This window comes from Brassica oleracea, chromosome C4, assembly GCF_000695525.1.
Source record: "Brassica oleracea var. oleracea cultivar TO1000 chromosome C4, BOL, whole genome shotgun sequence".
Taxonomy (NCBI): Eukaryota; Viridiplantae; Streptophyta; class Magnoliopsida; order Brassicales; family Brassicaceae; genus Brassica; species Brassica oleracea.
In genome coordinates this window covers 32095315-32107899 of record NC_027751.1, presented here as the reverse complement: position 1 = coordinate 32107899, position 12585 = coordinate 32095315, and the positions used below count along the sequence as shown (strand labels likewise).

General features: G+C 35.1%; 1 protein-coding gene across 1 annotated transcript; it reads right to left on the bottom strand.

Moving 5' to 3' along the window:
* Nucleotides 1–323: 323 nt before the first annotated feature.
* On the bottom strand, nt 324–951 carry LOC106340724. Its single transcript, XM_013779570.1, has one exon. The coding sequence runs from the start codon at nt 806–808 to the stop codon at nt 404–406; it is 405 nt and encodes a 134-aa protein (XP_013635024.1). The 5' UTR covers nt 809–951; the 3' UTR covers nt 324–403.
* Nucleotides 952–12585: the final 11634 nt, after the last annotated feature.

The window sequence follows — 12585 nt, the reverse complement described above, 5'->3', positions numbered from 1 at the left end:
GTCAGTACATGCCTAACTCATGACGCAAAGAGAGGCTAATATAAAAGATAAATGTTGACTATTGAACTTATACGAAGTTAACAACATGATTGGGTGTGTTTCAGCACATGCAAATAAAACATAGAAAAATGGACAAATGTGACATTCAGAATTCGATTTGTTTCTCATATATATAAGTTTTTCAATTGTTTTATCAATTTTATGTAACATATGGGATGTCTATTAACTTGATCTATCCACCTCTACCAATACAGGCAACGAAACACACTAAAACAATTGGCAACGTTCTCTAAAACTATGAGGAATATGAAAAAGACTCTATATGAACAATATGATAATAGTGTCTTATATTATAATATTGAGCAACAAGAACCACATTTATATATGTTATTATATTAAACATTCAGCGTAAGATCAAGCAACGATTATGTAATCCACCAGAAGCTGAAGCAGCTCGCCTAGCTTCTTCCACGAGAGCCGAACGTGCCGACGAGATCCCGTTAGGGACAAGACACGTATCAAACTTCGAACAGTCGATCCAATCCTTAAGAAGGTCTTCTTGCCCCCATCTCTCCGGTATCCAAACTCTTCCGGCCATCTCTCTCCGGTGCTGCTTTAGCTTGTCTCTCCCAATGATCGCTTCTTGATTTTGTTTCGGTTTCTCTTCGGGCAAAGCTTGATCTTTCTTGTCGGAAACAATACAAGCCTCGGTGGACAAACTTGGATCTTGTTGGGTTTTGTCGGAGGGAGGTTGAGATGGGTTGATCAGGTGGGTCATTGGAGACGTCGTATCGTCGATGTTCTTCATGTTTTAACTAAAGTGAAGCATATTCAGATTCTTGGAGGAACAAAACAAAAATGAAGAGAGATTTGTGTGTGTGTGTGTTTGTTTGAGACTCGGTGTTGATAACATGCATGTACTGTTTGTTGGGTTATGTAAAGAGAGAAAAAATCGGGTGGAAGTTTTGGTTACACGTCGACTTAACTTTATTGTTTGGTGAATTTCTCATTTGTTTTTGTATGGTAAGTGACAAGATTACGTGTCTTTTTTCTAGCTTGGATTGCCTTGCCTCTTAATATTGGAGTTTAGGAAATAATAAATATAACATTTTGTAAATATTAATTAATGACATTTTTATACAAATCTTGATTTTATGGTTTGCAAGTGAACAAATCTTCAGAAACTTAGATGATTTCAGTTAGAGGATTGAAAAAGTTTGGTAAGAAAAAGTTTCAGTTAAGGATCCTGAAGAGAACAGATTCATGAAGAGAAGAATCCACTCTTACGTAAATCGTGTGTTTCATTGTGATTATAAGAGTACATGCATCAATAAACCTCGAGGGGAGGTCGGCTGTTCGACTCGCGGGGAGGGGGAGGCGTGCCCAGGGCCCGTAAAAAGGTACAGGCAAAGACTGGCGCCGGGCCTAGGTGGAGGGCCGCAAGGTCAACACCTGGTTAATCAAAAAAAAAAAAAAAAAAAAAAAAAAAAAAAAAAAACCTCGAGGGGATCATAGCTTTAATTTTTTTTATTTTTTTCGTTTATCTTTTTTAAAAAAAATAAAAAAACAAAATAATAAACGGATCAATTGCGGGCCGCCGCATAGCGTGGAGTCCGCGTTACAGTGATGAACCGAGTTCATCCCAGCGAACATGCAAAAAGTGAGTTCATAAAAATAAGAATATTATAATATTTTTTTTTTGGGAACGGTGTGAACCTAGGCATTGAACCTTGAATACAGATGGTACATAGAATTAAGTTAATTAATCAGATTTTGACTTCAAGACTTCTTGTAAAAATATCAAGATTCTCAGCTGTTAACATTCTTGGGGTTGAATATTCAATAATTTTGTGTAGAATATAGGAAATCACTATATATATATATATTCACTATATATATATATATATATACATATATATCATTCAGAAGGATTGGATTTTTTTCTTGGGTAGGATCATGAGGCTCATGTTTATTTAGGATTTATTCCGATGAAACATGGTTAGGTGAGGATACTTTAGAATAAAATGAATGTGATAATGAAATTTGCGAAAACAGGAAGTTATGTTTGTCTCCAAACGTTTAATATACCCAAATAAAATAATATCTAGTCTATTAAAACAAAAATTGTATGAAATTAAAATTTTATTGGACTTGCTATTTACAATTCAAGCTACTAGAGGTTTCAATCTTTTTAAACATTAGTTAATATAAATTTATAATTAATAGATTTTTTTTAACTAACTCGTAATATCAGATATGTTGGTGTTGTCGAAAAATGGATTTGACGGATGGGAACAGTGAATCTTCGACGAAGCCTATCACCTTTACATGCAGAATGTGAAGTTTTAATTTAGGCTATAGAGTGCATGAAGACTCTGCAGTTCTCAGACGTAGTATTTGGGACGGACTGTTCTCAATCGATGAAGTTGGTGTCCTCACCTGAAGAATGGTCAGCGTTTGCTACACACATAGAAGACTTTTGTCGTAGTAAGACTTTCTTCTGTAACTTCAAGATCAAACATATTCCAAAGGCATAAAACATAATGGCGGACAAGCTTGCACGTGGTGCGAAGAGTTCTCCTTCATCTATGTTATATGTCGATTCTCTACCTCCAGTTTGGTTATATGAGTTGATGGGTTCTTAGGCTAGTAGTTTATTGTTGTCAAAAAAAAACTAACTCGTAATATCTTTTGTATATTTTTAGTTTAATTATAAATATATACTTTATTTTATATTGTAACAAAATCTTATAATTGTTTATTCTTTATTTTAAATATAATTAAATAAACTTTCAACAATGTTCGAATACAATTATAAATTAATATTATGCTGAATTGTAATTTTAAAAACGAAAATAATAAAGTTTTACCAATGTAGGTTTGAATTTTTTTTTAAATAATAAAATATGTTTATCTATTATATTAATCATAAAAATATTTTAAACAAAACTAAACTTTTTTCGCTAAAAAGAAAAACAACATAAATCCGCAATATAATCAAAAAATTAATAAATATTTTTATTCACATTAAATTAAAATTTATCAAAATATATATAACATTTTATTTGATAGATCAATAAATTTAAAATTTCATCAAAAACAATTATCAAAATAATTTTGCGTTTTATGACTGAGACTTGTCAACCAACCCAAAGTTATCTGTGATTATTTGATTAAACTGATATGCAATTATAAAAATGTTTTGAATATTGATTTGGTATACGACCCAATCGATATACAGTGAAACCTCTATAAATTAATAGTATTGGGACTACACCAAAACTATAATTTTTTTCTATTAATTTATAGATATATTAATTTATCGATATACTAATTGAACCAAAAACTCAATTTGAGACTATAAAATTATATTATTTTATAGAGATTTTTAGTGTATATTAATTTATAGAGTATTAATTTAAAGAGGTTATACAGTATTCGTTTTTTCTGTTTTAATTATTTTATATACATCAAATTATATTAATTAAATTTACAAAATACATTTAAAATTATGAACTAGCATATCAAAGTAACCAAATTTACTCAATTCTAAACGATTTTTTTCAATAAACAAAGAAATCAAAATTTTCAGTTCAGTCAGACATAAAATTTAGACTCGAACAGCCGAATAGCCTATTATATATATCCAGTTCGGACCGGACATTAATTTAGTTCCGTTATTTTGTTTTTTTTTTTCTCAAACTGAATTACCCAAATATCTAAACCATCGATCCAAAACCAATGTTTTTTAAAACCGGACCGACCGATGGTTGAACCGGGTTCGACCTTGAACCGGTTACATAGCCGGATTGGGTCTAATAGTTGGTTCGACCATGAACCGGTCACATAGCTGGATTGGATCTCAAAATTATTAAACTGGTAAAAACCATTAAAACTATCAAAAAACCTATAGATCATCCATATAAACATAAAACTAGTTTATATTTATAATATTTTATGTTTTAAATTAATTTATATTTTAATTGAGTATCATATTTACTAAAATTACTTTTGAATTTGTTCACCAGAAATATATTAAACCAGATTACTGAACCAGGTTTAACCAGGTCAAACCATATTGAACCGTGACCCAAAAATTATCCGGTTCAGCTCCCGGTCCGGTTTTAAAAACACTGTCCAAAACTGATTAATAACGAGTTTCAGATTGTTATTAATAACGATATCTAATGTTTGCCAGCAGAGGACTTCTGTATATCACGGTGATCTTTATTTTATTTTTAAGAATATTTTCATGCGACTGCTTACTTAGTTATATAAAATATCGAAGTCGAAGACCATATAAGATTTTTTTTTTGGCCAACAATAACTAATCTGCTACGAAATACTCACCGATTCGGAATGATCATATAAGATCAAACTTCAAAGTATGGTGATATGTTAATGTCTGCACTATATCTATCCGCTTATTTTATTAACGGTTTAACCTAAAATATTTAAAAACTATAAAGTCTTGCATCCGTAATTACCCAGCTAAATTCATGAAATTGAATTTGATTAAAGTCTTTAATTATTTGAATAGTCTTAAAAGATGGTACATAGCTGATGTAAAAAAGCGCGTTCTTGAAGAGAACAGGAAGTCGTACAAGCTTTTAGTCAAAAAAAAAAAAAGTCGTACAAGCTTAATACTTCAATGTTTTTTTATTCACGAGACGGTTGATTATGTCTGCTTAAAACTATATATATACTCACTGCTGGTCAAGACAAGAACAACAACGAAACAATGACAAAGATTCTTCTAAGCTTGCTCCATATACTTTTATGTGTGTCTTTACATGGTGTGGCAGAGGCTAGTTTCAGTCACCTAGGTCAGTCTCTTTTCCCCGAAAATGTTTTCAACAATTACAGTTTAGTAAGTTATTATTCCAAATAAAGTTTCTAATTGCAGCTTCCTTTTATCAATCTACTGGTGGGTTAATTTTCTAAAGAATTGACTAATGTATTAAAAGGTATATAGGTGTTGCAAAATGGACAAAAAGGATAGGCGTAGGACCTTCCCCACCTTGTGGAGCTCCTCCTTCTAGGGGACGAGGAGAGCCTCGTCATAAAAGACAAACAGAAAAGCCTTGTAGACGCGTTCCTCCGAGACCTCCTCGTCTACCTTAACTTGTGCTTTCGCTACAAGTTAGAAACGTTGAATATGTACCTATTCATTCACGGATATAATGTAATTTCAATCACTATATAATAAACATGTAACGTGAAAAAAATAAATGCACGAAGTGATAACGCTATCGTTATAATTTCTTTCAAAAAACCATGTATACATGATAAAAAATATAATAAAACGATAATTGGCAGCTACAGTGATCGGCGGGATAGTTGGCAGCTATGTCGGGATAGGCTTTGCATCCTACGGTGTGATTTTCGTGTTGCGTGTGTCAGAGTCGTCCTGACAGGCAGGTGAAGTCATGATTACCTTGGTGTCTGGGTTCCTAACCGGGCCTTTACTTTCTTCCTCTACTCCTCAGTCCTAGGCCGATTCAACTCATAGGCCTAGACGGATTCTTGATTACCTTGGTGTAAACGATTTATCAAAGATTTCAATAATTTTTTTTAAAAAAGTTTAAAACCTATTTCTATGCAATTTTCTTCAAAAATGTTAGGGATTATAGATCAATGCTTGACTGGTCTGCCCAGGACCGGCCTTGAATATCAGGGCCGTCCCTTCAAAGCATGTGAAGCATTAGATTTAGGTCACAAATTAGTTTTGAAGGCCACTTTTTTATGCTTTCTTAGTAATATAATAGATACGTAATGTGTTGATCTCTTAGCAATATTAAGCTTGATTCTCTTAATTTCGTCCTTTAGAAAAACATTTACATTTGACAGTCTTTGTATGATTTTTTTATTATCTTCAGTTCAGTACAAACTTTTGATTCATGCATATGCTTTACAGCAATTAGTTAAGATATTTATATTTGTACGCTGAGAAATATAATTTTTGCCTTTAGGCCACCAAAATTACGGGGACGGCACTGTTGAATATCATATATTCTTAAACATTATTACTATTGTAATATACCATATCTAACAACTATTAAGAACCACCAGAGAGGCATGTCATGCAGAGTGAGCGGATGAGTTTTAGAGGCGAGGATGGCCAGAGCGCCCTCTATTCTTTAAAAAATCTGGGATCTCTATGGAATTGCCTTCTGTAAAAGATCACAGAATGGCGCGTTATTACTCTCATCGATGCATCAGCTTATGTAGCCGGTTCTTTTATATATGGAGTTCAAAGGGATAGCAATCCAATACTTAAAACATTATGATGTAAGCCTTTACTATGTTCAAAGGGATCACAGTTTACGTAAATCATGACATAAAGATATATTTTAACATTATATGTTCGTCACAAAAAAGTTTCAGTTTTAATATTACAAATAACAGTATAACGTTCACAACAAACACATCTAACTATTTACAAATGAATTAGCAACGGAAAACGGTATAGCACCCCTCCACTCAAATTAACCTTAGAGCCAAATCTCTCAAATAAGATATCAATTGTAGTATTTAGTAATTAAATCCAGACGGAGTAGAGCACACAATAGATTAGACTATATATAAGAAATAAGAAATAAGTATTAAATACGGTAAATAATTGATAAAACAGTAAACAAAATAGATGTGGTTTGATAAACATATAAGATAGAAGCCAGACTTCAGGTTTCATGTAATCCAAATTATGATATATAGATGCTAAGAATATGTGATAATCAATCTTATAACTCAAATGCAATTGTAAGATATCCAGCTCTCGTTGTGAGTCTACATGTTTAAATCTATATCCTTCTCTCACATAGATACGGAACAAGTGTCGATCGATACACACCTAGTGCTGTCGATCGATACCTCTTTTAAACAAGCAATAATGTTCAGTTCGATAGGTTCACTAGGTTAACTAAACCAGCGTGTCACTGCGCCTAACAACCTAGCTCAACAGAATTATTATCAGGTAATGAACCCATTCTTGCGGTTGCCAATAACCTAAGTTCAAGATTCTAGTTAGCTATTCTAGAATGCAAGTCGTAAGATCAGTTCTATGAAGGATATGTAATTATCACCTTAGCAATTCTATAATCAATAATACATCATAACCATTATACACCCTAAGTCTAACAAGATAAATTACTTAGACATAATCAAGCAAGACATAAAGATAGATTTATGAATGGTGACCAGAGAACGACGAGGAATAATTCATTCCCTAAAGTTCCTAAAAAAATCACCATTCACAAGGAATAATAATTTCCTCTCATTCCCTTTCATTCCTTTTTTTGTAGAGAATTAAAGAACAAAATTATTCTTTGTTAAATTTGATAAGGAACAACTATTCCTTCTCATTCCTGCTATTTTATTCTCGTACATTCTTTTTTTATTCGTTCCTCTTGTTTCCCGAATGGTCACCAGTCAGACCTAAATGAATTATATAATTAGATTAGAGATAGAAAAATCAGAGTTCCAATACAATACTGTGAAGGAGTCTTGGATCTTCTCTCCAGACCTTAAAAAGCTTAGAATAATAATATGAAATTTGTTTCTCTCTTTTGCCTAAACATTGGCATCTAATACTGTAGACTTTTTCTTTCTGTTTCGGGGGAAACTTGACACTTGGCATTCCAATTTTTAACCAGAAATATTTACTTACTGATCTGTGCTTATTACAGTTTCAACAGCCCAAAGTGAAGCTTAGAGCATCTCAAAAAGAAATTCTATAACTTTAAATATAGAGTTTTTTGTTCTCCGAAAAAAAACTTCAAAACTTCAAATTTAGAGTTTTAAGGAGTGAAACTTCATATTTGGAGTTTCACTGCTCAAAACTCTAAATTTGAAGTTTCATCTTTTTAATTACATTTTGGTCCTTATAATTAATTACACATTACATTTATGATTTTCAAGTATTTTCAAATTTATCGTTTTATTCCGTAAAATTTTGTATATCATAAATATTTAAAATTTTGTTTTAATAAATTCAAATTTGAAACATAAAATTAAATAAATTTTTTTTAATAAGATTTATAATATTTAAAACTAGAATCAGACAACAAAAATATTACAAAAAAAACTTAATAAAAAAAACTTTTAAAAAAGATTCATGAAGACATAATTATTACACAAATTTAAATATTATAACAACACTAATAGTCTAATAAATTTTCTTCGAAATCTCTAAAATATTGTCTAACCCAATAAGAGATCGACTCAGGTAGTGATCGGCGGAGTAGTCGAAGAGGCACAAGGAGAAGTAAGTTTATAGCCAAGCCTGGATCATCTGAGAGGAGAGTTGAGGATTTGATTCACGCAGGGCTTGAATACGGTTACGAACCGTTCTGTCGATTGTGAAGAGGACGGAATCGGTTGAGCGAAAGATGAGACGGTGAATGCGGGCGTTTCGCTCGTACCAAATAGAGTAGATAACGAGCTGCCAGACAAAGAGGAGGAGGCGAGTCTTCCAGGAGGGTAGATGTATAGCTTGAAGTGTTGATAGGGTAGAAGTCCAGTCTGAAGCTGTTGGGTGGAAGTCACAACGAGCAGCAGAAGCAGACCAGAGGTTCCAGCTATAAGTACATTCAAAAAGAAAGTGATTGCGAGATTCAGTACCTCCGGAGCATAGAACACAAGAGGGATCAACTGCAAGGCCCCAAGAGAGAAGGTGATCGCGAGTTGGTAGACGATTCAAAACCGCTAGCCAAGTTAAGAAGCTGTGCTTTGGGATGCCGTTACGATTCCAGACGATCCTTCCCCAAGGAACTTCTGGCTCGTGTCTTTGGAAGAGGTTGTAGAACCTTCCAGTTTTGAATTTTAGAAGCTCCTTATCCTCTATCTGCCAGTAAAATTCATCATCTGTGTCAGTAAGATGGAAAGTAGTCAAAAAGGTTTGCACCAGCATTTGTTTATCCGAGCGTGGTGATCTGATTCTCCATTCTCCATTGTTGCAGATGTCAGCCAAAGTTGCGTTCAAAGGAACTCCCATAGTATTCAGATTGCGAGGAGACAAGAAGTCAGAGAGCTTCCCGTAAGGCGACCAGTTATCTGTCCAAAAACGAACTGAGGTACCTCTTCCTATTCTTACTTTGATCCAGTTGTAGGCAGAGGAAGCCGTTGTTAGTAGCTTGTTAGCGAACCATGAGAATCTAGGAGATGGGTTTTGCGTCCATAGATTGTTTAGGGAACCAGCTAGAATTTCGTTTTTGAACCAAGCCACCCAGATAGAACCAGCACAAGAGAATAGGAGCCATATGAGTTTTAGTGCACACGCCTTGTTCCATGCAGATAAGTCCCTGCAACCAAGTCCTCCCTCTTTTTTCGGGAGAGTGACAGTTTCCCAGGCCACCCGCGCAGAGTGACTGCCATCAGCTGATCCGTGCCAAAGGAAAGCACTACATAAGGAGTTGATCTTTCGGATGCACTGTTTTGGGATGATGAAAGTAGATGTCCAGAAATTGGTGATGCCAGACACGACGGTGTTGAGAAGCAACAATCTGCCCGTAAACGAGAGGCTCCGAGCACTCCAGGTACTGACTTTCGACTTTATATGTTGGAGTAGAGGGGCGCAGTTGGAGATAGATAGTTTTCTGGAGCACAAAGGTACCCTTAGGTATCGTACAGGTAGCTCTCCAGCAGAAAGACCCGTTACAGTGGCAATATTATCAACTTGAGCTTGTTGGAGACCAGAGGAGAAGAATGATGTTTTCTGCAGACTTATCCGGAGGCCAGAGTGAAGGGCAAACTCTTCCAGTATCTGTAGGATCGCTTGAACAGATGAGAGTGAGCCATCAGTAAAGATCAGTAGGTCGTCCGCAAAGCAGAGGTGGGTGAGCTTAGTCGATTCACACTTTCTATGGTAGCCAAACCTGCCTTCTTCCGCTCCTTTATCTAGTAGTAGGGAGAGACAGTTCATTGCTATTACAAAGAGGTAAGGAGATAGAGGGTCTCCCTGGCGCAGCCCACGGGTCCTTTTGAAATAGCCTTGAACAGTCCCATTGAATCCCACTGTAAAGCTTGGAGTACATACACAGGCACGAAGCCAATGCAGATAGATAGGAGGGAGATCAAAGGAAGAGAGGCAGATGAACAAGAAATCCCAGTTTAGTGTGTCAAATGCTTTTGCAATGTCGACCTTTAGAACAATGCGCGCGGGTCCCTTTTGAGAGTGGTAACCAGAGACTATTTCAGTAGCAAGGATAGTGTTCTCTACTAGTAGACGCCCTTGAACAAAAGCAGTTTGATTAGGGAGGATCAAGGGTGGAAGTAGCGGTTTCAGCTTGGCCACCAGAAGTTTGGAAATAACTTTATATAGTGTGTTGCAACAGGAGATGGGTCGGTAGTCAGTGATGGCTGAGGCACCGATTCTCTTGGGTATCAAAGATAAAATTGTTGCATTGACACTTGGAACTTCATATAGAGTTTTGCAGAGTTTTGCAAATTCTAAAATTGAAATTTTTTTTCTAGATGCTCTTATTACAGTTTTCGTGGTCCACCGTATTCTTCGTCTCTAGCTAACCCTTCCTTTACTCACCTCCTAGAAGCTTCCCATGTAACGTCTAAGACCGAGATTTATAGCTTTGTTACTCTCATCTCCACTTCAATATCATTCTGAGTTTAAGTCTCCCTTCCAATTCTCTTTTGAAGGCGGTTTTATATCGCAATCAGATTACTGAGAGGCTTCACGATGCTCATGGATTCTGCCGAGGAGGACTCTCAGGCGCTGCTCCTCGCAACCAATCCCGTAAAGGCTTTCTTAAACCTGTAATTTTACTTTCGTTGGCCTCCATATCTTTCTCTTCTTTGAGATGGAAAAAACTGTGTTTATAGGTTAACTGATTTTAAAGGCGGAGGGGAATGACGCAGCAGATGAGCCTCCTGCTAAATGGAGACTTTACTCCGCCGTTGTTAAGGTACCCTAAAACTAACATGGTTTCTCTTCAGAAAGTAATACATCCTCAGTAATAGATCATACGAATGTTTTTTTAAATTATTATTAGGAGACTCGAAGGTGAAGATCAAAGTGCTAAGAAGCTAGATGGTCAGCATAGTGGACGTTGGTACCAGAGGCATGCCGAACAAAGAAGGACCAAGAAGGTAATCAATATCCATTTTTTTTACAAATAACTCTTTACTTAGTAGAGATTTCGTTTACCTCAATACTATTAGTCGCTATGCTCTTACATGCTATGGCATTTCCTGAGCCTGCACCAAGATATTTTCTTAATGACGATCTAAGATGGTTAATAGGACAGAAGAATGCTGGGTAGTCTCCTTCCTTTTAAAATCTATAGCTTCCTTTCTTTTTAAATTGGTTCTTTACACTGACAAAAATATAGTGTTATGAGCAATATCGAGAAGATATATAATGGGCATTCGCCTATTTTTCTTGTGCAGCTTAAAAGAGAAATATCGACAATGAAACCGATTAAACATCTAAATGTGGTCGAAATCATTGAGCTATATAAGAAGCTTATAAACTTTTTATCTTATTAAACTCTAATAATTTTACCGTGTAAATTTCCCCATGTGGTGTTGTGGTGACCAGGTTTTGGCGAGCAAAACAAAGATCTATATCGTTCTTGAGCTTGTCAGTGGAGGTTAACTATTTGAAAAAATCGTAAAAAACCTTTCCATATTAGTTTACTCTAACTCTTTCACCCTGTTTTCTCTATACCGCTGCAAATTCCGAATCTTAATGTTTTTGCATAAGTTGTCATAATCATGAGGGTGGTAGTTCGTAAGATTTTGATGTCACAAAAGATTAAGAATATAGAGTTCTCATATGTAAGATGCCAACGGAAACTTTAACATGAGTTTCTTCCTTTTTTTGCTGTTCTTTCCACAAATGTCTAAATGTTATATGTTTTCCTCCGTTCTTACTAATGCCATTATTGGATAGGAACCATACAACAGGCCTATCAGGGGAGACTAAATGTTCTTTGTTTTTCTCTTTTTCTTATCAGAAAATGTATTTTTATATCTATTTGATTTAATTCAAAATGGAGGTTTTGTTTGTTTAGATCCTTGAGAAGCTAGGGAGCTTGAGAAGCAACTCAAACAGATCACTAAGGAGAAGAAGGAAGCTGTGCGAGCCCAAGATTTTGGGAAGGTATTGTCTTCGAGTTTGTCTTACTGTCTATAAACCCAAGATTAGTGTTTACATTTTCCTGAGTTCTTCTCTAACAGGATGGTTATCACTATGACCAGAAAATAGAACTTAGGGACGAGACAGCTGCTATTTTAGCCAAAGGCAAAGAAGTGAGCAAAGCTGAATTACTGAAGCTGGCGATGAACGAGCTAGGACCTATTGTCTCTGAATCCGACATCCAACACATTGTCTCCTACGCATCCTACATTTATATTTTGTGTAGTAGTATTTCTTTCATGGTGCTTGATCCTACATCTAAAATTCACACTGGGTTGTGTTTAACTGAGAACAGATTTGCAAATTATGCATTTTCAAAACGTATACTTACCACTTCCTCTTACTTTTTCTATTCATTTCTCCAATTCTTTTTGTTTATTTGACTCTTAGTTAGTTCTTGACTTTTTTCAGGTGTAAGAAAGCTTTCTTTT

Excerpts from the sequence above, each read along its gene's own strand:
- LOC106340724 (XM_013779570.1), bottom strand. The coding sequence starts at position 808 with ATGAAGAACATCGACGATACGACGTCTCCAATGACCCACCTGATCAAC.